The sequence below is a fragment of the Xenopus laevis genome, chromosome 4S, assembly GCF_017654675.1.
Source record: "Xenopus laevis strain J_2021 chromosome 4S, Xenopus_laevis_v10.1, whole genome shotgun sequence".
Taxonomy (NCBI): Eukaryota; Metazoa; Chordata; class Amphibia; order Anura; family Pipidae; genus Xenopus; species Xenopus laevis.
The window spans coordinates 101855105-101879818 of NC_054378.1; the positions used below are offsets into that span (position 1 = coordinate 101855105).

Below are 24714 nucleotides of genomic sequence, written 5' to 3' on the forward strand. Positions count from 1 at the left end.
TGAAATCCATTTCTCAAAAGAGCAAACAGATTTTCTTATATTCAATTTTGAAATCTGACATGGGGCTAGACATTTTGTCAATTTCCCAGCTGCCCCCAGTCATGTGACTTGTGCCTGCACTTTAGGAGAGAAATGCTTTCTGGCAGGCGGCTGTTTTTCCTTCTCAATGTAACTGAATGTGTCTCAGTGGGACATGGGTTTTTACTATTGAGTGTTGTTCTCAGATCTACCAGGCAGCTGTTATCTTGTGTTAGGGAGCTGTTATCTGGTTACCTTCCCATTATTCTTTTGTTTGGCTGCTGGGGGGAAAAAGGGAGGGGTGATATCACTAACTTGCAGTACAGCAGTAAAGAGTGATTGAAGTTTATCAGAGCACAAGTCACATGAATTGGGGCAGCTGGGAAATTGACAATATGTCTAGCCCCATGTCAGATTTCAAAATTGAATATAAAAAAATCTGTTTGCTCTTTTGAGAAATGGATTTCAGTGCAGAATTCTGCTGGAGCAGCACTATTAACTGATTCATTTTTTTCCCATGACAGTATCCCTTTAACATTCTATTCAGACCCTCTCCTATTCATATTCCAGTCTCTCATTCAAATCAATGCATGGTTGCTAGGGACCCTAGCAACCAAACAGCTACCCAAAATACCAAACTGGAGAGCTGCTCAACAAAAAGCTAAAATATTTAAAAAAAAACCCACTCAAATAAAAATGAAGACCAATTGCAAATTGTCTCAGAAGAACACTTTACATCATACTAAAAGTTAACTTAATGTAAACAGCCCCTTTAAGGAAACCTACATGCATGATGGTATCTCCTTGCAGAAATTTTCTATTGAAGGTGGATCTGTAGAGTCCATAAATCAAACTGGAATCTGCATAGTCTCCTTCTATGGAATGCATGCACCCATCTGAAAACAAGGTGGCAGGGAACACTAATCGGGACCATTCAAGTCAGTATTGAAGGAAAAATCCCTTCCACAAGTAAGAGAATAAAGAACACTCCTTCTCTGCTTATATGCCCATACCCATAGGGATTTTAGCTGGCAACTCACAATAGCTCCTGCATCCCTGGAAGCCTTAGTCATGGCAAAACAAAAAGATAGGCCTAACTTTGTATGTGTAAATGCAAATATAAAAAGAAACATTTGGAAGTTTCTTCCCTGTTCCTTTCTGTTTTAGTCAGTTGAGCAGAACCATTTAAATACAAAACCTGCAGCTTTAGCCTTCAATCACAAGGGTGTTGCACTACACTTTTAGGGGGTTATTTATCAAAGTTCGAATTTATCTCAATATTTTCAACTATAAACTCAGATCAAATCTGCTCGGGTTTTTTACGCTTATCTATTATTAGATTTAGCCTCAAAATTTGCATTGCAGGGGGAAAAAAAAAAAATCAGATTTTCAAGATTTTTTCCATCCGATTTTCATGATTTTTTCGGAATTTTCAGCAGAAAACTCCGGAGTATTGCACGAAACCCAGTGCACATGAAAAAAAATAAAATAATTGGAACTTCTCTCATTGACTTATATTCAACCTCGACAGGTCTGAAATGCCGGATTTTCAGATTCGGAATCGGATCCTCTGGGTTTAATAAATTCCGAAAAATGTGTTATTTTTTGAAAGTTCGCTTTTATTTAAAAAAAAAAATCACTATTTTTTCGTGATTTTTGCATTCAGAGTTTAGTAAATAACCCCCTTAGTCTATTGCATTCTTGGATTCAGAAGGCTGAAGGACTATGTGAAACGCTCCTCTGGGCCTCGGCAGCAGCACAGACACCAGGCTCAGTTTATAACATGGCTGATTGTCATCACTGCAGCTCCATCTCTTGGTCTAATCCTTCCTGGCTGAACAGGGACTTTACCAGCACTGACAGTTTCTTATTAAAGGGGAAATAAATGGAAGATACACCCTGCTAATAAATAAGGTGTATTTAAGTGCAGGTCTGTTTGTTCATGAAGTACTGTTTTATGATTCGCTGCGCTAAGCAATTCAGTGCAAACTTGGAGGACGTGGGATGTTAAAAATACAAAATTAGAAAGACAATAAAAATGATACCTTGGCTGCTTGACATGATTGGACTATTTTTTTTTTACTCCATAAAAATATGACGCTTTAAGGTCAACTTATGCAGACATACGCACATTTACAGTGGGTGAGCAGAATGTGGAAGCCAGAAGAGATTATGAAGAGGTATGTGGTACATCTGGTGGGGCTGTACAAATTCAGAGCCTTTCTGATTCACTTAAATGCACAGTATCTTCAAGCCGTAGCCTACTGTCCACACTTCTGTTCGGACAGTGTGATTTAGCACCAAAAGCCGTATCCTTTCCAGCTATACCATAATGACCTGACTGCAAATAAAAAGCTTCCGTGAAAACAATACAGTAACAGCAGCAATGGCCGGGTATCTTAGATAGGCAATACTAATCTTCTAAAATGCTCAGCTGTTCACAGGGTATGTTATATAGGATAGCAAAGCATCAAAATTGAAGGCCCGGTGTTTTTCATTCTTCCCACCCTGCAGTTGTTCTTGCTGCCCATAGCACCCACTGCTCCCCTACCACACCCAGCACTCTTACAACATCCCAACCTCATCCAGTGCCATTAACACAATGCATAAGCCACTCCAGTGTTTACCACTGCTCCCCTCACATCCACAACTGAAGTTTAAATACAATCATTTACAATTAAACATCTGTAACAGATAATGCGGTGATTTACCAGCAGGCCTCTGCACAAATGGAAACTCTTCCAGGCTATGTGACCTTGTGACGTTGAGTCGGCTGTGAGATACGCACACAGAAAAGAAATACCCCATTAATAATAAAAAATACGAACTGTATAAAATCTGTGATTCACATATAAAGGAAGCAGGTCTGTGGAGCAAGAGGTGGAGTCTTGATGTCACAGTGTTCTTATGTGTGGATAGGATCCATCTCCATCTTGTTGGAACAGAGAACTACTCTGTGTGCCACAAAAAAGAGAAACAAATTTCAGTTAAAGGATTTATCCCCAGAAAAAAATGCCATAAAGTTTGTCCAGGTGCAGCAACCAATAAAATGATTGCTTTTAACCAGGTGATAAATACATTTTACCCAAGGATTAGTTGCTAGGCGACTAGACCTAACTCACCATTCTCCTACACTATTCCGCAGTGTGGCCTCTTCACGCAGCGCTGCCATTGCCAACCGCAAGTGTTCCTTTAGCTGGTCGATCTCACGCTCTGAGCGACTCTTAATATTGCCGAGTTCCATGTAAATATCCTTGTATTTCTCTGAGGCATAACGCTTATCCTGAATGTGGGAAAAGAGAAAAACGTAAGACATTTTAAAGAAGGAAAAAATTAAATGAATTGGACAAGTCATCCATTTTTTTCATTTTCAACTGAAGTGATATATTGCGACATAAGTGATATATTCCTGCAGAAAAAAACAGCTTCTGACCAAAATCCACCAATGCACAGGGACAGACAGATGAAAAGAAGTAACCGGATCCGCCTGACTGCTAAAAAAATTGTGTGTGCGGAGCCGGTTACTTCTTTTTACTGTTGCTAAGGGACCTTGCCTGGTCTACGGTAGTCCAGCACCACCATAAGCAGAGAGAGTGAACTACAGGTGTGTGGCGGTTACAATATATGAATTCAGGGACAGACAGATGCCATGCGTTTCACTATTGGGGGTACTAAAGTGTTTTATCCACTGGTGAGGCAAACGCTTCAAGTGACACAGCCCTGAGTCTTGAACTAATTTACATTATACAGAAACCTTGCCTTCAAATTTGCCCCAAACCTTACAATCAATATCACATTTGTTATGTGCCCTGCAGCCCTGTGCATACTCAAGCATGTAAGCAGGAATTACCAATATTTCAGGCTTGATCTAGTATTGAAGCCAGATCTATGGATGCCCTGTAAGCACTTGCACCTGCTTTTACATGCACATAAAACATAAAGGAGTTGTGAAATGCAAATGCTACAGAACTGATTAACAAGTTTTGTTTACTGTATAGCTTCATTGAATTTGGTGCAATCTGCAGCTCCCATAAAACCTAACTTAGAACTGGAAGGACTGTTATCGCATGCAGAACTAAAATGTAGAAGAGGCCTTAGGGATATGGCATATGAGAAGATTTGTCGTATGAGGCCTTTTCTCACTGCATGTAAAGTGTTTCATGTGCCGATTCTAATAGATCCGGATATCAAGCAACAAGTGATGTAAGTGTTCAACTAAGCTGATCATTAATTAATCTACAGTGTTTACAATATGAAACCAACTGCACATATGAACTCGGAGCATAAAATCTTTACTGCAAACCTTGGGAATAAAATATTTGAAAAAACCATGACACCAAGTATAGCACAAAACAAGCTCCAGACAACTGCCCAAAGTCTGTATTTCTTCTTCAAATTACACGCCCTCACCTTCTGCATATTCTCAAGATCTTCACGCAGGCAGGAAATTTCCTTACGCAAACAGTGGAGTTCATTTTCTTTCACACGAAGTAACACCTGTTTCCAAGAACAGTGAGAGTTAAACGAGAAATAAAACCCACATCCCCTGTTTATAATGGATAGTAGATGCCCCCTTGCCAATTGTATTGGCGCATGCAGGTAAAAGTCCCGTGGCACCTCATACTGGTTCTGTAGCTGCAGATAAACACACTGGGTTGGCAGACATCGACTTAAATTAGCATCACATCCAGTTACATTTTAGTAGAGTTTGACAAAAAGCAGTTTGTGCAGTGATGCCATGACAAGATTGGCTTCCACTGAACATGCTCAAGCATCAATGATTACCAGTGAGCCTGACAATTGATGTGATAAGGCTGAAGATGGAGGTTGGGGAAAGGGCATTGTTTTTCTTTAAAATTATCTATATGCACAAACAGGAACATATATACTTGCATACAATGTTGCTTGAAAGTTTGTGAAACCTTTAAACTGTTTTAATATGAATGCAACCTAAAACATCACCTGATTTTCAAATAAGTCCTAAAAGTACACGGAGAAAGCCTAGTTAAACAAATTAAACAAAAATGATTATATTTGGTCATGTATTTATTGAAAAAAAAGATCCAATAAGATATATGCACATGCCAAGAGAAAGTGAATCCTTATATTTATCATGTAATTTGGAGGAGAAATCAGAGTGTGGTGTTTCCAGTCAATAGGATGACAATCAAGTGTGAAAGATCCTGTTTTATTTAAAGAATGGGAATCCAGCAAAGCCTGATCAAACACAGTTGTGGATGCGTCTCATGGCTTGGAACAAAAGTGGTGTCTGAGGACCTCAGAAAAATAGTTGTTGACGCTAAACACAAACGATCCTAAACACACAAATTGTTGGTTAAAGAAGAATAAAGTGAATGTTCAAGTCGAAGTCCTAACCTTAATTCAATTGAAAGGTTGTGGAAAGACTTAAAGTGAGTGATTCATGTGAGGAAACTTACCAACATCCCAGAGCTGAAGCTGTTCTGTATGGCGGAATGGGCTAAAATTCCTAGTGTGCAGGATTGATAAACAGTTACCGCAAATGTTAAGTTGTAGTTATTGTTGCACAAGGGGGTCACACCAAATACTGAGAGCACTATTCACACAGAAATATATTATTGCATCATTTAACTAGGGTTTCTTCGTCTACTTTTAGGACTTGTTTAAAAATTAGATAACACATTAGGTCACATTCATATAAAAATATACAAAAAGTCACGTACCACTGTGTTTGCACACAAAATATTGAATGTAAGAGGGAAAAAAAGACATACAATGAATCAAAAAGTTAAAAAACAGCAAGAGTGGGCCCAGCCCTTTATATCTGCATAAGAAGGTACCTCAAGCTCTGTGCTGTTTTTTTCTCCTTGCCGAGTTACATCACCAGGGCCATTGCCTGCAGTTAATGATCGCAGCTTCCCGATTTCCTCTGACAGACGTTTGTTCAGTTCCTGCAATGACAAAGGCAATAACTAAAGTTACACTATTCTCAGTCATGATAAACTGATTTGTACTTTTTACTTAACTGTAATTATAATTACTTTTGTGTATCACTACTTCCCTCATATGGCCTTCTGGAAAAGCCCCTACAATCTTCCTTTACAAAGTCTTTCTTACCTGATTCTGTCTCAGCAGTTCCTGTCCCTCTGTCTGACATCTTTGTAGTTCTTTCTCCCTGTCCTCTCCAGTTTGGTTCAGTGCACCAATCTGTAGGCATTTCTGGGAGTAACGCTCAGATATAGCCTGCAATTCCCGCCTTAAAGATTCCATTTCAGACCTGGGAAAAAAAGATGCCTTTTTATTCAACTGTTCATTGAGGCCAAGCAGACTGCAGGCTAAAATCAGCATAAAGAGCAGGGGTGATAGACTAGTACTAGGACTTGTTCACAAAAAAAACAGAAGGGATAAAACATACTGGTTTTGTCGGCGAAGCAAATCTTGTGATGCAGAACCTCCATGCTGGAATGACCGGGCTTTCTCCACCTCTCTCTGCAGCTCCTCTTTATGTGCATTACGAATAGATTCGATCACTAGCAAAACAAAGAGGTGTTAATATTGTTGTATGGAATTAAAAACGGTGGGCCAAATAATAGACTCTAAACTTTCTGAGCAACAACACATTTTCTACATGAACAGCAACATCAGTTCTACACACCAGGCATTAGCCAGAGAGGAGAACATCGACCTAAATTCATGATATGATAACCAAATCATATCAAATTCCCAGGAAATTCTAAATCAAATGTTAAATGTTTTTGTACAAATCACTGGGGCTGCTCTGTGAGATAAAGGTTAAGTCTATCATCATCATCATCAAACATAATACTGTAGCTCAAAGTATGGAAAAAGGATTCAGACAAGAACTACAAAAATGCACCACTGTATACAGTGTCTCCATGATCAATAAGTCTTCTATCTAGTTATACACACACACTGCACATTCTTCACACGTACCAGATGCTGTGGCAGCTGTCTCTTCTGCAAGCAGCTGCTCTTTCTCCTGCCGTAGTCTCTTTAACTCCCATTCATGGTGTCTCTGAAACTCAGACATCAGCTGTTGGTGAGAAGCCTCCATCTGAGAAAGACTTAGTTCACAGGCCTCCTGTAATACAAATGAACAATTTACAATATTTATGTAAGAGACCAACCGTACTGATGGAATTCACATCTACAGGACAGTGGAATTTAAGTATTTAACAAAGACAGATACACCAGGTATACTTATCAGCATTTTCAGAATACCAGACTAAAGTTACATCTGAACACCACCACAAACCAGGGCAAAACACACCCTGGGCACAGTTTCTAAAGTTTACCGGCCATGTAAATACATATGATAAATAACTAAACGAAGGTGAGCTGCACTGATTAACCCTTACAACTCACTTGGATATTCTGCGGATTACAAGACAAGAGATAATGATGCTTTGCACATTTACCGGTAAAGTGTCATGATTTGATGTCGTTTTTATTTCTAAATTACACTGTTTACACTGCAAATAATTTAGCTGTAATATAGGTGTGTAGGCAGCTATCTCAGGTCATTTTGCCTGGTCATGTGCTTTCAGAAAGAGACAGTGCTGCACTATGGAACTGCTTTCAGGCAGGCTATTGTTTCTCCAAAGCAATGTAACAATGGAGTGCTGTTTTTAGATCTACCAGGGAGCTGTTTTCTGTTTACCTTCCTGGTTCTGCTGATGGCTGATGGGGGGGGGGGGAGAAAGGGGTTGATATCACTCCAACTTGCATTAAAGAGTAACTGAAGTTTATCAGAGCACAAGTCACACGACTGGGTGCACCTGGGAAACCGACAATATGTCTAAACCCATGTCAGATTTCAAAATCAAAAATTAAAAAAAAAATCAGTTTGCTCTTTTGAAAAATGGATTTTGGTGCAGAAAGCTGCACTGTTAACTAATGGGTTTTGAAAGAAACATGTATTCCCATGACAGTATCCCTTAAGGATGAGATACAGTGCCCAAACCAAATCCCCCCCCCCCCCAAAACAGACACACACAGGCCTCTTGCTGTGCCCACTTGTTCATCCTTACTCAAGAATAATTATGCACTTTTTACATTCATTAATAAAATATAGTATATCATATGTGAATTATTGAAATATATAGACAGCCCAGGTAAACAATAATGTAAAAACAAATGCTCCCTTTTCTGTTTTAGTGTCCAGAAACGAATAGCTCCTGTTAAATTACTTCTGAAAGAGTATCTTGCTCACATCATAAACTCGAACAGTGAAAAACAGGGTTAAGCATCACTTTAATCAAGATTTTGCTTTTTTTGATGACAAGATCACGCTTCTAAGAATTAATGCAGGCATTCTAAAAATGTTGCGAATAGTATGTGTATATTCATTATGGGCATTTTTACGGATTACTGTCCTTTTAAAGCGCATTATATCAGAATACACCTTAGATCTGTGAAAAAAACAGAGCTCTGGACAGCGGCGGAACTACCGGGGGAGCAGAGGGTGTACCCCCTCAGGGCCCCCCGGCAGCCCGTGCGTCACTGAATTGTGGGCCGTACGGAGGGGGCAGGGGCCCGGCTGCACGTCACGCACCAGGGCCCACCCCCTCTAGTTACGTTACTGGCTCTGTAGATGGCATAGACAAAGTGTGAACTATCATGTAAGCAGAAGACTCACCTGTGAAATATAGCCAGTAGGTACAGCACTCTCCCTTCTTGATTTCTGAGACTGTAGCTCTTTTTTAGCATTTTCCAGCTGTATCTTTAGGCTTTGAATCTAAAAGAAGAACCATAAAGGGCTTTCAGTAAGGACTTTCCCAAACACCTCAATTCTGGATACAATACACTAATATGAATTACCATAAAATCAATGCAAATGTATATAGCTTTAACTCATTTGCAATTACTCACGTACACTGTTAGGAGCAGGTTTATTAAGGTTTGTATGGTAAATTCGAATTTGAATTTTCGAGCTCAATTTTTGGTCAAAGCTCACAAATTCGAGTTGGGAATAATCCAAACTCGAATTCGAGATTTATCATACCTCAACTCTGGAAGTAACTCGAATTCGATAGGTCACCACCTACAACCTGCCGAGTTCAGAGTTCATAGAAGTCAATGGCAGAGGTCCGTTGACCCATTTGAAGATGTTTAAGGCAAGTTGCCAATTTTTTTTTACCCACAATGCAATATTCCCCCTCATAATTCCAGCATAATATAGGCAATGTGTCTGATGTGATGACATCTGCAGCTGTCTCTTATGCAGACTACTGTGAATTGGCAGTAACACCAGGGTTCATCGTCATCAACAGAACTTGAGCACAATTCACAACAGGAGGTGGGATGACGCCTTGGTGACAAACAGGGCTGCCATCAGAAATCACGGGGCCCCGCACAGCAAAATTTTCTGGCCCCCCCCTCCCTCACCCATCTGTATGAAGGCCACACAAGACACAAGCATTAAAACATTAAGTGCCCCCCTACAAGTTAAGAAAAAAGAACTTTGGTGCCCAGGCCCCCCCTACAAGTTTTGATGACCAGGGCATCCTACAAATTAAAGAAAAAAATTGGTGGCCAAGGACTCCCTACAAGTTTAAGAAAAAACACTGGTGGCCAGGGCCCCTACAAGTTAAGAAAAACATTTGGCCTGGGCCCCTACAAGTTATTAAAAAAAACATTTGGCCTGGTCCCCTACAAGTTAAAAAAAAAACAAACATTTGGCCTGGGCCCCTACAAGTTATTAAGAAAAATATTTTTTCCTGGGCCCCTACAAGTTATTAAAAAAAACACATTTGGCCAGGGCAGGGCCCCTACCTGTTATTAAAAAAAGACACATTTGGCCAGGGCCCCTACAAGTTATTAAAAAATCATTTGGCCACGGCAGGGCCCCTAAAGGGTATTGAAAAAAAAAAATTTGGCCAGGGCCCCTACAAGTTAAAAAAAAAGAAAACTGCACTTCCCTTAGCCAGGGAGCTCAGGTGCCGGTAATTCGCCAGTGAAATGTAAGTCCCGGTAAAGCTGCATGGCAATTGCGTAAAGTAGAGGGGGGTACAAACTTCACCCATCCAATCCCCATGCGGCTTTACCGGGACTTACACTTCGTGGCGAATCAGAGCACAGGAAGCAAGATGCAGTCATCGAAGCTCCAGCCCGCCCTCCCTTCCGAAATCTGCAGCTCACTGATGGCAGGGGCCGGCTCTGCAAGTAAGTTCAGCACAGCCAGGCCCCCCTTAACTCCCCACATCATCCAGGCCTGGGACAGTAGTCCCCCCTGATGGCGGCCCTGGTGACAAACACAACTATGCAGACGTGTAATGAGCAGCTTTGGCTATAAGTACCTTTAAATGAATAGTGTATGTTTGTGAAATGACTGCACCAAAAGTTTGTGGACTAAAGTAGCAAGTGCAATAAAAACACTGCTTAAAGTTTTTTTTAGGTCTGTCTTTCTATATCCAGATCCACAGAGGAAATAAAATGTTTTTCCAATAACAAGGTATTTTACATACACCGCTCATTGATACAAACTATAAATTGCACAGTCTTTCTCAAAATACCTTTGCAAAATTATATGAAATGCGAATACACACATTTTTTTCTGTTAACGGATCTAATAAGTTATTGCAAAAACAGAAAGTTGTGCTCACCACTAAACAATTTTAAACCATTAGGTGGGGACGCAATAAGGGTGTGACCATAAGATCCATGCAAACACAAGAAGTGGTTTAAAATGGTTTAGTGGTGAGAACAATGTATTGCTTTAGTCTATACAGGAGCAGTGGCCAGCTTCATCATCTTCCATTATCCCCAAATAAAGTCAGGTGATCCCAGTGGTGGCCAATAAAAAAAGCGTCCATTTGGGAGTTTTAACCTTGGAAAACAACAACGATGCACTGAATCCAGAATTCCACCAAATCAAAGTGCCAGGCAGAATATGACCTTTTAAAATCATGTGACTTTACAGCATGTGATTAAGTAAATGGAATATTCAGTATTTGGTGCATTCTTAGAAAGCAAGTTGCAGGTAAAACACAATTCCTATCTAAAATGTATACTGAAGCAATAGAATGCTTAATGAATTAGATGAAAGCGAGTGTAGGACTGCCCAGGGTTGACTTTCATGCAGTTGGCCAGCTTGAATACAATGCAATATATGGACAAACAATCCCTGGCATTTTTAGTAGCTATATGCACAAAATGTCAGTTCTCAAAGAATCAATGTGTAATCCCATTATTTGAACAATATTCAGCACAGCCGTAAACTACTTTCAGCTTTCACCTCTTTTTCTAGTGCTCCTGTGTTGTGGCCTAGTTTGTTTCTGCCTCCTCCTAAAAGACAAGTCAGGGATGTCTGTTTTGAATCCCTAAGGGGAAACCGTTCTAGCTCTTTCCACTTTGCTTCTATTTCCTCATTAGCTCTCTTCTTATGCTCCTCCGTAAGCAGTGGAGCAACGCGACGGGATGTATGTGCCTCTCCCATAGGCGGTGCTTCGGACCAGCGTCTACGTTCTGTTAACCTCTGATCCCGCTCCTCCCCTGGAGAAAGAGGGGAAAGTTCGACATAATCGAATGAACTGTGTCGGGTGCCGGTGAATTCAACTTTCCGATGCTTGGCCTCAGATCCCAAACGTAACTCTTCAGGCCGACTAGTTGTGTTGCGTTGAGGAACAAAGGTATTCTCCTTGTTACTCTCAGACAATCTATAAAAAGCAAAAACAAAAACCAGACCCTATATCAGTAATCATACGAGACCCTCACCTAAACCACCGCTAGACAATGTCCTTACTCAGAAATGATCTGGTACTAGCAGGAAGTCCAATCGGAACATTATCCAAATCTCAGGTTCTTTCTTTGACTTCACTGTGTTCTAACAAATGGCCATCTGCTCAAGATTGCCGCCTCAGAGCTTATGCTAGTCATTTGCCCTCAATGTAAAAAGAGGTTGAAGAGACAGCGCCTTATATCCTATCTAAGCAGCACCTATATACTGTGGGTCCACCGATCCACTTGTCAAATAAAATTATTCAAAAGGGGGGAATATGCCCTCTCATGGTTATTCAGCCTTAGCTAGAGGTCCTAGCTCAAACATTATTTCATCAAAGAAACTGCCTTCTGAGCTTCCTTGTACCTATGAACAATACATCTAAAAAAAGTGCTTATAAAGTTCAACAATAGAAGGCACAGGACATGGATAGGGCCCTAATAAAACGATAGGCTCTACACAACACACAGGTAATGCATGGCCCTGCATGGTCGATTCTATACTGAGCATGACTTCAATGGGCCACTGACAAAAATCACACACTTGCCAAGCAGTGATATGTAGAAAGCAATAAGAAAAATGGTATGTGCACCAAGTCAAACATCCATTTTTGAGCAGGTGCTGATTACTTATTTGGACATTTTTACATTGCCAACTTCTTTTGAAACAGATCGCCACCTGTAAATAATATGCTGTGCAGGGACCCCAGTGGCAGCTACAAACTTGTAGCCGCAATGGCAAGAATCACCAGAAACACTCATCAGGTAACCTTGCAGGATATTTGCTTGCATACTTGTCTCCTTTTTTGCATTTTGTCCTATGCAAGGGGTTGGACAGACTGAGTCAGCATTAAAAATGTTGCTTTGTACTATGATACAGCAAAAACAAACTAAAACATGCTGACTTCTTATTACTTCTGACTATAACTAAGATGCTACTTGGTAACACCCAGCAGTGCAGAATTCTAAGGGATATTACAAAGCATAGTTATGTTATTTTAAAAGCAATAAAATATTTTATATGGCTTTTCATCTATCTATCTATCTATCTATCTATCTATCTATCTATCTATCTATCTATCTATCTATCTATCTATCTATCTATCTATCTATCTATATTTGTGTTATATATTTGGATCCCAACCCCAACAGTTTAAGGAATGCAGGTGTATGGGGAGAATATATGATTATTTACAATATTCAGAGTGGGGGAAAGGCATATTTCACCTAAGTCAGGTTTTTTAAATGAACTACAAAAATATTCTCTTGAGCAATTTGCTCCCCCACCCCCTTAACATTCCATGCAGGACAAGCTCAAGGTCTCACTTGGTTACATCAGGGATGCTGACAGGGTGCACATTTTTTCTCAGCGCCTCAATCCAGTTCCTGCGTATCCCAGAAGTCATAGCAGAAAGTGTGAACACACCTTCGTGTGTCTACAGAGAAAGAGAAAAAATATTATTTATGGCGTAATGTTTCCAATGGTTTAAAGCAATACAATACAACAAGCAAATAATAACTATACGTATGGAATGTTTTCTGAACGTGAGCATCCCCAGTTGAGGGTAGTGAGATTTAGAGGTGACGAGGGATACTCACGTGAATCTGAAAGCCATAATTTCTCTGTACAGCAAATTCAGGCACGTTGGTGCAAGTCCGGAGATCGATCTCCCCATCCAGCTCATCTGCCTGAGGTGAGAAAAAATACAGTATTGTACATGCAGTCAGCATAGTCTATGCACACATATGCTACACCTGCTGGTGGCTGTGGTAAAAGAACCGTTTCAACATATTGTGGCTCCTTTACATAGGAAGGACATTTTACAGCCGAAATGTTTATCAATTAAAAATGCAGCCTGACAGCGACTGATCAACTACAATTCCAAGTATTCTCTGCCTCTAGTATACAGTATATCAGTTAAATCCAGTGTTTAAACAAAATGATATTCTAATACACAAATGTCTCACCTCCTCTGCATTGGAATCTCTGTAATATTTGAGGCTGGAATCGGTCAGGACAAACCAGTGCTTCTTCCACTGAAAAAAAAAAAAAAAATAGAGAGAATTATAAGTGTGATTATAACAACAGAGACCATGAACATTCTCTCCTGACCCCCCCCCCCCAATCTATTGCCCAGACATCACATGTTCAGACAAAGTGCAGCAAGAACTCAATCCATCAAGAAAGCAAAGTCACATGCCTTATATGAGCAACTCATACAGCAACACAAAGACACAAACAAAGCATACAGCTCTTCTATTCATTTCTCACTTACGCTTAGTGCTCGCCTAACAATTCTCTCTCTACAAAAGGACAATGTGCATACAAGTTATGTTCTCACCTCTCCATTGGCATCAAGCAGGGACATCCATCCCTTCTTGAAATTGAGCAAGTCTGGCTGTAATGAAAAAAAACACACAGAGTTCCAGTGAGATCCTCAGTCTGTAAAAGGGAAAGTGGACAGATAGAAGCCGAAGAAAAGGAAAGTTGGGGTGTAAGTGGAAAAAGAATGGGGGGAGACTAGGTTGCAGTGACACATACAGCAGCATATTGAACAGTCAAGGGAAGCTAAACACTTCTGTAGGCAATGTCTGGTCTTTCTCTGTATCTGTGGCATTTCAATCCCCCTGTCCTCTGATCACTCTAAGCAGACATACCTCCACATCTGTGCGGTCACCAAATTCTGATGGGTACCTCTCGCCCATACACAGCATGGCTGTGCCTCAGCGTTCCATTATTCTCAATAGCTGTCAGTGCTCATCTTTGAAGCGACCACGGCTGTTGATATCGTGCTGATGTTCAGTCTCCAAAAATAATTCTTATAAACCATATGCTTGCTTTAGCTGCCTTGCCAGATTATTATCTTCTGTCTACTACCGAGTCACTATGTGCTCTATTTGCCATGTTTATATCAAGTACAGCCAACAGTTACGCATGTAAGAAATAAAGACCTAATATTGGGTAAGGTGTCTCATTCCATTTTCAGTCTTTAGGTCTCTTTTTCTGTCACCTCTTCTCTGTCTCTCTAAACTATCTTGCTGCCTGGCTTAGTCTTTCGTTGTTTTGCATTTCCCCTCGCTAACTCTCTGTCAGGTTTTGCTAGGGCCTGTCTCATCTCCAGTTTCAGAGAGTGGACGTACGTGTATCTAGGGGAGGGGGTGTCAGTGCCACCCAATATGGCTTCAGTCCTGTTGGTTAGATGTCAAAGGGGGGCAGAAATACATCTGAGGGTGGGAGAGAAGAGGCCGTCATCAATAGAAGGCATATGAATTATCTCAGGCACAAATCAGCAAAGTCCTTCAGCAGTATATTAGAATAACAACAAGTACTAAAATAAACAGATCAGAGACAATATGGCAATTAATGGGGTGAATCATCAAAGAGAGAACTATGAGAAGGCATGTGGGAGAAGGCATCAGGAGGCCAAAAAAAATAGATCAGTGTAAAACTGTTCATATGAATAAGACACAAAAAGAGGGCAGATATCAGATATGATAAGATAGATGATAACTAGGTAAATGGGATACGTTATCCGGACAACCATATCCAGAAAGCTGCAAATTATGAAACGGCCATCTCCCATGGACTCCATTTTAATCAATTTAATTAAACAATTTGTTCAATTCATTTTTTTTTGTAACTTGCAAGTTTATTGTGAAACAGCAAGAGTCAATTTGTACATACTGAGAAAGTTTGTTCAATTCATTTTTGATAATTATTTCCTTTTTCTGTGTAATAATAAAACAGTACCTTGTACTTGATCCTAAATTAGATATAAATAATCTTTATTGGAAGATAATAATTATATTGTGTTCATTTATTGTTTATCTGATATTATATAGACTTAAAAGCATGGGGATCCAAATTACATTAAGATCCCTTATCCGGAAAACCCCAGGTTCCAAGTATTCTGGATAACAGGTCCCATACCTGTATTTACAGCTCATCAGAACTTAACAAGCCCCCCACCCCAGCAAAGGTGGTGATCAACGCTGTATTTGGAAGTGAAGGACTGCTAGAAACCAGCAGAGGGTAAGCAATGATTGCAAAAAACTTGCAGAAGGCTAACAAAATGCACTTCTGAACCCAGCTGCCAGCTGGAAAGAGGCAGAAGAAGAAAGCCATTTATTTTAAAAGGACAAAAAATTAAGACTAAGTATGCTATGAATAGGTAATTCTAAAATTTACTAAAAGATATCTCTAAGGACAACTAAACCCTAACAATGAATATGGCTAGAAATTCAGTATTTTCTATACTGAACTTATTGCACCAGCTTAAGGACCTAACGGTGGAATGTAATAAAAGTCGCTAACGGAAAAAATGTTGGCAATGCGAACCTGGAAACTGTTTAGCAACCTCTTCAGACATAGGAAGAACGTTTGCGAATGTTATAGTTTGCGTCTGTGCGCAATGAATGTAATAAAACTAATTACTGAAAAAGTTATGTATGCTCCAAAAGATTACGACACCTTTAAGCACTTCTTAAAAGTGAGCAATGCGCATTTAAACTTGCAATGCAATAACAGTTTAAGGAAAAATATTACATTGCGAAATGCGAATTTTTCATTCTTATTTGTGCAAATTGTTTTGCTCTTTGTGACTTTTACTACATTCTCCCATAAGGGTCAAAAAATCCACAATGGAACAAGAATCAATTAGCGGATACTTTTAGATGCCTTCAAATGCTTGTCAAACACACATGAATAACCCCCAAGTGTAAAGGTGGCCATAAACGTTACATTTGTGATCTTTCCTGGAAAAGATCCAATGATTGTTTGTTTCAACACACACGTGTAGAGCTGAATAGTTAGATATACATATAGAAACAATAGAATTCTACCTGTATCTAACGATCCAGCACTAAGGCCGATGTTTAGGTGCCTCCAAAGGTGCCCGATCAAAATTTTCCGGCCAGCCCAATCAATGAGCCGACTGATATCCGAGTCTTCTGCGAATATCGGTTGGCTTGTCTCCAACCATATACGCACCGAGTTTCGTACAATAATTTGTTTTGTACAATATTATCTGTGTGTCTATGGCCACCTTAAGAACCCTAAAGGTTCAGCATCTCTATAACAATAATGATCCAGGCCTTCAAAGTTATCCCAGGGGCTCCCCTTCATAGACTTTGTTAGGAGTGTCAGTGACACTGCACATGCTCAGTGTGCTCTGGGCAGCAGTTGAGAAGCTAAGCTTAGGGGTAGTTGCAAATCATAGAAAATTATATTTGCCTGTATAGGAAGCTGATGCTACAAGGCTGATTATTATATTCTGTTTCAGAATGCACTGGATTCTGATCTGCAATGTAATGTGGATCCAAATTCATTTTTAATCAGTCTTGCATTGTGACTTTTACATTCTATACACGCTGTCTATAGTGAGTCAGTCCGTCGGCTCAGGTGACAGCAGCACAGAGCATGCGCAATGGGGCAGTAGAAAAGGAGATGGGGAGATACAGGGTAGTGATGTGCGGGTTGAGAAAAACCTGACCCGCACCCTACCCTAACTTGCATGCCCCGACTTCTGCCTTCCTGTTATAGACCCATGCCGACCCACCCAGCCAGTCACAAAAGGGGTGGGGCGGACAGGCGTGCACCTATAAAAGTGTACGGTTGCCTGAAAATGGGGGAGCAAGGTCAGCTCAAACTCTCCGTGGGTATCGGGCCAGTCTGCACATCACTACTACAGGGGCATCTTTGGAGACAAGATGTTTCCTGCTAAAGGTCTGTGGTTAACTTGGCCTGGTACAAAATCCCACAGCACAATGTACAACATTTCTACCCTACTTCTTTATTAAGCTTCAGTTCTCCTTTAAAGGAATTGCTCAGTATAAAAAAGAGGCTGTATAAAATAAAAAAATGTTTCTAATATAGTTAGTGAGCCAAAAATTTAATGTATAAAGGCTGGAGTGACTGTATGTGTAACATAATCTCCAGAACACTACTTCCTGCTTTGCAGCTCTCTTGGTTTCGGCAAGGCAGGTTGGCACAGGTCTATAAAAGGAACCCAGAATTCGGGCTTGGACGGGGGAAAATCCCAACACGCACATCACTAGTTTCCACTGATTGGTTACCAGGCAGTAACCGATCAGTGACTTGGGGGTGGGGGCACCTGGGCCATAACTGTTGCTTTTGAATCTGAGCTGCATGCTAAGGGTCAATTGCAATCTTACTGAACAGAAATGTCCCATGTCCCCCTTATAGTCGCTGACTAACTCCTAGTTAGAGAGCTGAAAAGCAGGAAGTAGTGTTCTGGCTATTATGTTAGACATCCAGTCACTCCAGCCTTTATAGATGACATTTTTGGCTAACTATATTAGAAACATTTTTTTTATTTTGCACAGCCTATCTATTTACCCGGTTTTTATTTTCACATTGAACTGTTTCTGTTCAGTAGAGGTCAGTGGGTCAAAGTCTGTTAATATACACAGAAGTCAGTAGTGTGAATTAAGTCTACTGAGCAAAAAGTAGGGGATGCAACGGATCCACGATTTTGGATTGGGCAAACCATTTGCAAAAGATTCGGCCGAATACCGAACCCGAATCCTAATTTTCATTTGCAAATTATGGTGGAAAGGGGAAAACATTTTTTTACTTTCTTATTTTGTGACAAAATAGTCACGCAATTTCCCTCCCCGGCCCTAATTTGTATATGCAAATTAACATTCGGATTTGGTTCAGCCGGGCAGAAGGATTCGGCCAATCACAATCCTGGATTCGGTGCATCCTTAGCAAAAAGTGGCCCTGCAGAGCTTACAATCAACACACTTGTATGAAATAATCACAATTACCAAAGCAGAGGGCTAAGCGCAGACTGAACACAGTCATGTCATAACAATGGTTTTAAAAAATGCCCCTATACAACACAAGTGTTAAAAATAAAAACCCCTAATCCAGAAAAGCCCAAGAAGAAGCCCCAAGCATTCTGGATAAGAGATCCCAAGGTGTAAATGTATGTTACAGATCAGTACAAGATGTGGATACACCTATAAAGCAGGATCTACTCCCTGGGACTCAATGACACCTCCTGTCAGAGATAGTTGGGAGTTGCAGTTTCAAAGGAAGAATCAATGATGTCACATGAATAATCACGAGCCCCTCACTCGTTCTTACCGTCATGTCTTCCCCTGTCCCTTTGACGCTGCGCTGGAAACTTCCTAACGATTTTACAATTATTATAACCTTTTTCTTCCAGTTTTCTAGGGGTTTTTTTTCCTCTTTGCAAACTTCCTGGGAGGGGACAGGAAAAGCGAAACCCAGTTCGGAAGGCGGTGCCCACTGTGGGGCGGAAGCAGGATCCAATTAGCCAATAAGGAAGTGGAGAAGAGAGGGAGGCCTCAATAGCCAATAGGGAAGCGCGGAGGATCGAGGTACGCCCACACGATTTCTTTTTGCTGGTTCTGTGGACTCTGCAGCTGGCATGCTGGGAGCTGTAGTTTTAAAATAACGCCAGAGGGCTGCCTGTCCCTCAAATACAATTCATGTCAGTCAGCAGGTCTTATTCCCGTTGCTGCCATGTGCCAGACGAGATGGGAACTGATTTGCTTCTCTGTTGCTAAGAGCTGAGCCTCGGTGCTCTCTACACTGCTCTTGCACGCTGTGCTCTGCCGAGAATTCTGGGAATTGTAGTTCACCCCCAGACTCTCTTTATAAAACCAGCCTCCGTAAATAAACCTTTAAAGGGGTTGTTCACCTTTGGGTTAACTTTTAGGGGCAAATTTACTAAAGGGGAAAGTGGCTAACGCTAGCGAAAATTCGCCAGCGAGACGTCATTTTGCCACTTCGCTGATTTACTAATGGGTGCTGGCGTAAATTCGCTAGCGAAGTGGACATACTCTAGCGCTACTTCGCACCCTTACGGCAGGCGAAGTTGCGCTATGGTGAAGGGACGCAACTACTCTATTTCACTAAGTTGCGGATTTTTGTGAACGTTACCTCTTGCGCCAGACTTTACTTCAAACCTCAGACCAGGCGAAGTGCAATAGAGTAGATAGGGATGGTTAGGGTAGAGTAGATAGGGCTGGCGTCTTTTACTTTTTATAGGGTGATAGACTGAAAAAAATCTAATTTTTTTTTTTAACCCTCCTTCCCCCTACATTTGATAACATATGGTACCTAAACTATACTGTGGGCACATGTGTAGGGCATTAGAATACATTTATTAAGGTTCCCTGGTAGTGATGTGCGAGCCGACCCAATACCCGCGGGTCTGGCGGGTTCGGGTCGACCTTGCACTGCTCCTCGCGGGCCACCTTCAAATGCCGGCATCCAATTTCCGGTTTTATAGTCTCGCGTCTGCTTGCCCTGACCCTTTTGTGACGTCATTGTGACGTCATCAGTGGGACTAGTCGGCGCGGGTCTATAAAAGGACCCCGGAAGCGTGGGTGCAGGCCGGGCGCGGGCTGCAGCAGGGCGGGTTAGGGTCGGGTGTGGGTCAGGAAAACCCTGACCCGCACATCACTATTCTCTGTTCTTGTGTAGTGTAATGTGTTTGCTGCTGCATATACGGGCATTGTACTTTAACTGCACGCCGTATGCGAATTTGCCTTCGCTAGCGTAACTTCGAACCGCTGATTGCAACATCGCTAGCGCAACTTCTCAAACGATCGGTAACTTGTGGGCAACTTCAGATCTTCGCGAATTTGCGCAGCCCTGGCAAATCTATGCATGGCGAAGTGGGGCGAAGCCAGCGCTGATGCAACTTCGAAGGTAAATAAATTTGCCTCTTAGTATGACGTAGAGAGTGATATTCTGAGATAATTAGCAATTGGTTTTCATTTTTTATTAATTGTGGTTTTTGAGTTATTTAGCTTTTTATTCAGCAGCTCTCCAGTTTGTTTGCTGGGGTGCAAACTACCCTAGCAACCATGCATTGCTATGAATAAAAGACTGGAATATGAATAGGAGAGGGCCAGAATAGAAAGGCGAGTAATAAAAAGTAGCAATAACAATACATTTGTAGCTTTACAGAGCAGTTGTTATTTAGATGGGGTCAGTGACCCCTATTTGAAAGTTGAAAAGAGTCAGAAGAAAAAGAAGGCAAATAATTCAGAAACTATAAAAAAGAAACCGTGAAGGCCAATTAAAAGGTTGCTAAGAATTAACCATTCTATAACATATTAAAAGTTAACTGAAATGTGAACCATGTGCTGCTAATGCTACGTAAAATGACTTACTGGGGGACCTGCTGTAAAAAGTGCTGTAAAATTACTGTGTAAACACTGTGACATACGAGTATATTCTCCCCTGGTATAAAAGCACCTCCTGCTCATCCCCTCATCTATCCAGTATATGCCCATTTGCACCAGTATTTTACATTACTTCACACCCAACATGACCAGTGTCACGAGAAAAATTCTGAGGACAATTAAAGGGGTTTTTCATCTTTGAGTTAATCTTTAGGGCTCTTTTACACAGGCATTTGCTTATGCGTTTTTAAAACACACTTTAAACACTTTTTTTGATGCCCTCTAGTCTATTGATAGCTGAATGTGCATCAAGTGCAAGAAAATCTAAACAAACTTACTCAAACACAAGCAAAGTAAAACACAACTCGGAATGCTTATAAGTAAAGCATGGCAGAATATAAAGGAATCAATTAGCGAATGCATTTTTTTCACACTCTAACCTGCGTTTTAACGCTCATCAAGCTCATAACAAACTTAGGAAAAAACGACTGTCTAAGAGCCCTTAGTATGATGTAGAAAGTGATATTGAGAGTGAGACAATTTGGTTTATAAAAAAAAAATAACGAAGATCGAATTCTGCTGCAATTATTATTAATTCCCCATGATGCAGTGTGTTTGTACAGGTATACCTGTTATCCAGAATGCTCGGGACCTGGAGTATTTCAGATAACGGATCTTTTTAATTTGGATCTTTATACCTTACGTCTACTAGAAAATCTTGTAAACATTAAATAAATCCAATAGGCTGGTTTTGCTTCCAATATGGATTAATAATATCTTAGTTTGGGTCAAGTACAAGGTACTGTTTTATTATTGCAGACAAAAGGGAAATAATTTCTAAAATTTTGGATTATTCGGATAAAACGGAGTCTATGGGAGATGGCCCTTCTATAATTCTGAGCTTTCTGGATAATGGGTTTCCAGATAATGGATTCCATACTTGTATAATAACATAAAGGTAATAGAACGCAAAACGATTTAGTGACACAGTGCTGTGAGACTAGCTGGTGCCACCTTGGAACCGCACCATATTTCAGTCACATGTGGTAGTTACCGTTGTGTTTGCACCCATACTAAGTGGCTTTCCCCCTAGTTTTTGTACTCAGGCCTATGGTCCACTAGTTACGCCATTGCATGTGAATGGACTACTGAATGGAGGACAAACTGTTGTCCTTCTGTACAAGATAAATCTGTGCACATGCCCTGTGTTCACACTAAACCCAGTTATAATCCTTTGGTGACATCATACTGCAATCTCGCCTCGTCTTCTGTGACATCATTGGGTTGGGTTCTGGGGAGAATAAAAATAGCAGAGGATGGAAGGCCTTACAGTTGTAGGATAGAAAAGGGCTGGTTAGGGGCTGGCGTGGGACAGAACATTCCAACCTATGCATCATTTGTTACTAGCCTATTCTGCCTAGTTCCTCCCCTGAAGATGTTGTTCTCAGAAATATGCATTTTTTACATATTTTGGTGGAGGATCACAACAGTAACATTATAACAGTTCTAGGGTTAGACACACCCAACATCTCATGCTTTCAGTAATATTTCCCATGCGCCTGTATAGCAACATACCGGAGTAACGCCAAGTGTCAAAGTCAATTCACACCACCCAGGATGTGGTGTTATACACAGAACAGGCAAGCAAGTGCATGATAAAACATTCCACCGCCAGCCGTGCAACTAGAAATGATTCCAAGGCAGTTCGACCTTTGCACCTTCAACTTTTGTTAAACTACAACTTCCACATCCTCTGACAACCAACACCGTTCCTCCAACCTCCCCCACATGTAAGATGGGACGCTTGCTACATTTTTAATTTCTAATATGCTGTCTATCATGCTTACGCACCCTTTCTACAAACAGAAATGGTATACAACATAATGTAAGCTCAGCAGAGTCCTTGTGAAAGACCAGCCTTAAGCCACAATGTACTACTGCCATTAACAATATAATAAAATACTTTTCAAATGAAAATAAGCAAACAGTTGTCTTGTAGATAGTTTAGAGTGCAGTATTAGTTTCACAGCCTTCATCTAGCAGCCACAGTTCCAAAACTAGTCGGACAGTCTAAAATACCCTTTACAAGCATTGGAGTGCAGTTAACATACTACTCACTTGAGATAACATCCCCGTGGGCTCCCACTTCCTGATCCAGTCTGATGTAATAACAAGTGGAGTCTCTCATAAGACTACTGGCTTTCACGTCACAAAAGAGAGGTGAAAGGTGGCCATTTAGCAGAATGAAAACAATGGTTAGCTCAGCAACAACATAATATATTCATTGATTTTCTTGTTTGCTATCTAGTTAAACTTTCCCTTTATAGTATGTGTGTGGGTGGGTGAAAGAAAACAGGGTGGGGACCACAGTACATGGGGAGGAGAAAAGGGCTAGTGTATGTGATGGAGGGAGGAAGCATGCAAAGCGAGAGAACAGAAAAGGGCCAGTTAAGGGGTTAGACTAGAAAGAGAGAATGGCAAAGAAAACAGGTTGGTTATTTGTCCGAGAGGAATGTTGTGAGTGTTTTGAAACAGTAAAATATATGGCAATGCACATAATGGTCGTTGTGTAGGATAACAACGTCAACAAATGTCTCTGATGGGAAGGGTTGATCAAGTATGGGTGACTGACTACCCATGGCCCACCCGAGGCAGTGACAATTAGGAGGAGTGAGGGCAAGGCCACTCATTAACCACATATTTCCTGTTTGATCATACAGGTAGCAGGTACAACAGTGATACTAACACTAAAAGTTACCTATAGGTCATGCTGATTGTTTTATGCTGAGAGGTTTGTTTTTTCAAGTAATTGTTAGTTGAATTTCCTAAACCTGACTGTTTTGCTAACCTAACTGTCCCATCTCAGCCTGTCAGTTCAAGTTTCTAACGGACTCCTGCTGCACAAATATGGCAGCCCCCTCATACAGGAACATGGGGCATCAGACATGTAGTGTGAAAGCATTGGGCAGATACTTTGAGGCAAAATTATAAGAAGCATGCAAAGCAATATTATGATAGATCTAAAAAAGGCATAATTTCTGGTGTCAGTATCTCTTTAAGCTGACCATACTGATATGTTTTAATGCAACGATCTAAAGCTAACATTCAGACTGAAATTGTAGGATTAAAGTCCTAATAATAACAAATCTGACAATGTTTTGCTATTTAATAATTGCCAGACAACAATCATATGAAAGTCAGGTCACACATGGATATCGTCAGATATAAATACGACCGATCGGCATGGTACAGAAGAAATTATAGGGACATTTGAAAAACATTGTCATTAAATATAATTTTTAACACCTGGGTCAGTAAAATATCAACCAGGTGAACATGCTACTAGCAGGTACACAGTCCAATGGATAAAAAAATAAGTTTTGGAGATGGAAAAAAGGTTCTTTGGATTTTTAGCAGAAGGTATTTGTCTCCCATGTTTCCCACAGGATAAGAAGTCAGCACTCACCAACAGGATAAGATTTACGTCAGGTGCACGTCTCTGGCAGCCACTCACAGCCGAAACATTAAACACTTTTTGGATTAGACAGCACCGAGACAAGGCAATTTTTCTTAAAAAGCCTTTATTTAGAGGGCTTTTTTCTCAGACAGAAATACAGCACAGCAACGTTTCAGGCTTACAATAGCCTTTTCCTATTGGCTACTTAATCTCTGACACACAGAGTTAAAGCAAATTAACCATCTACTTTTTCTTAATGGCCGACTTATGCTCGCGTATTCACTCCTTCACCATGTGTGTATTCTGCCCAACATATTGGAAACCGCAAGGGC

General features: G+C 40.7%; 1 protein-coding gene across 3 annotated transcripts; it reads right to left on the reverse strand.

Annotated features, from left to right (window-relative positions):
* Positions 1–977: 977 nt before the first annotated feature.
* triobp.S (TRIO and F-actin binding protein S homeolog) lies at positions 978–23243 on the reverse strand. Of its 3 annotated transcripts, none has more exons than XM_018261262.2 (14): positions 23044–23243; positions 14079–14135; positions 13705–13773; positions 13336–13425; positions 13063–13172; positions 11255–11675; positions 8657–8755; positions 6952–7099; positions 6413–6527; positions 6115–6274; positions 5838–5948; positions 4429–4515; positions 3141–3301; positions 978–2972 (listed from the first exon to the last, which is right to left on the reverse strand). In XM_018261262.2, coding segments are annotated over exons 1-14 (1641 nt in total). In that variant the 5' UTR covers positions 23056–23243; the 3' UTR covers positions 978–2971. The 3 variants fall into 3 exon arrangements, with proteins under 3 accessions (XP_018116751.1, XP_018116752.1, XP_041417590.1); XM_018261263.2 differs by lacking the exon at positions 23044–23243 and adding an exon at positions 18851–19039; XM_041561656.1 differs by lacking the exon at positions 23044–23243 and adding an exon at positions 14395–14970.
* Positions 23244–24714: the final 1471 nt, after the last annotated feature.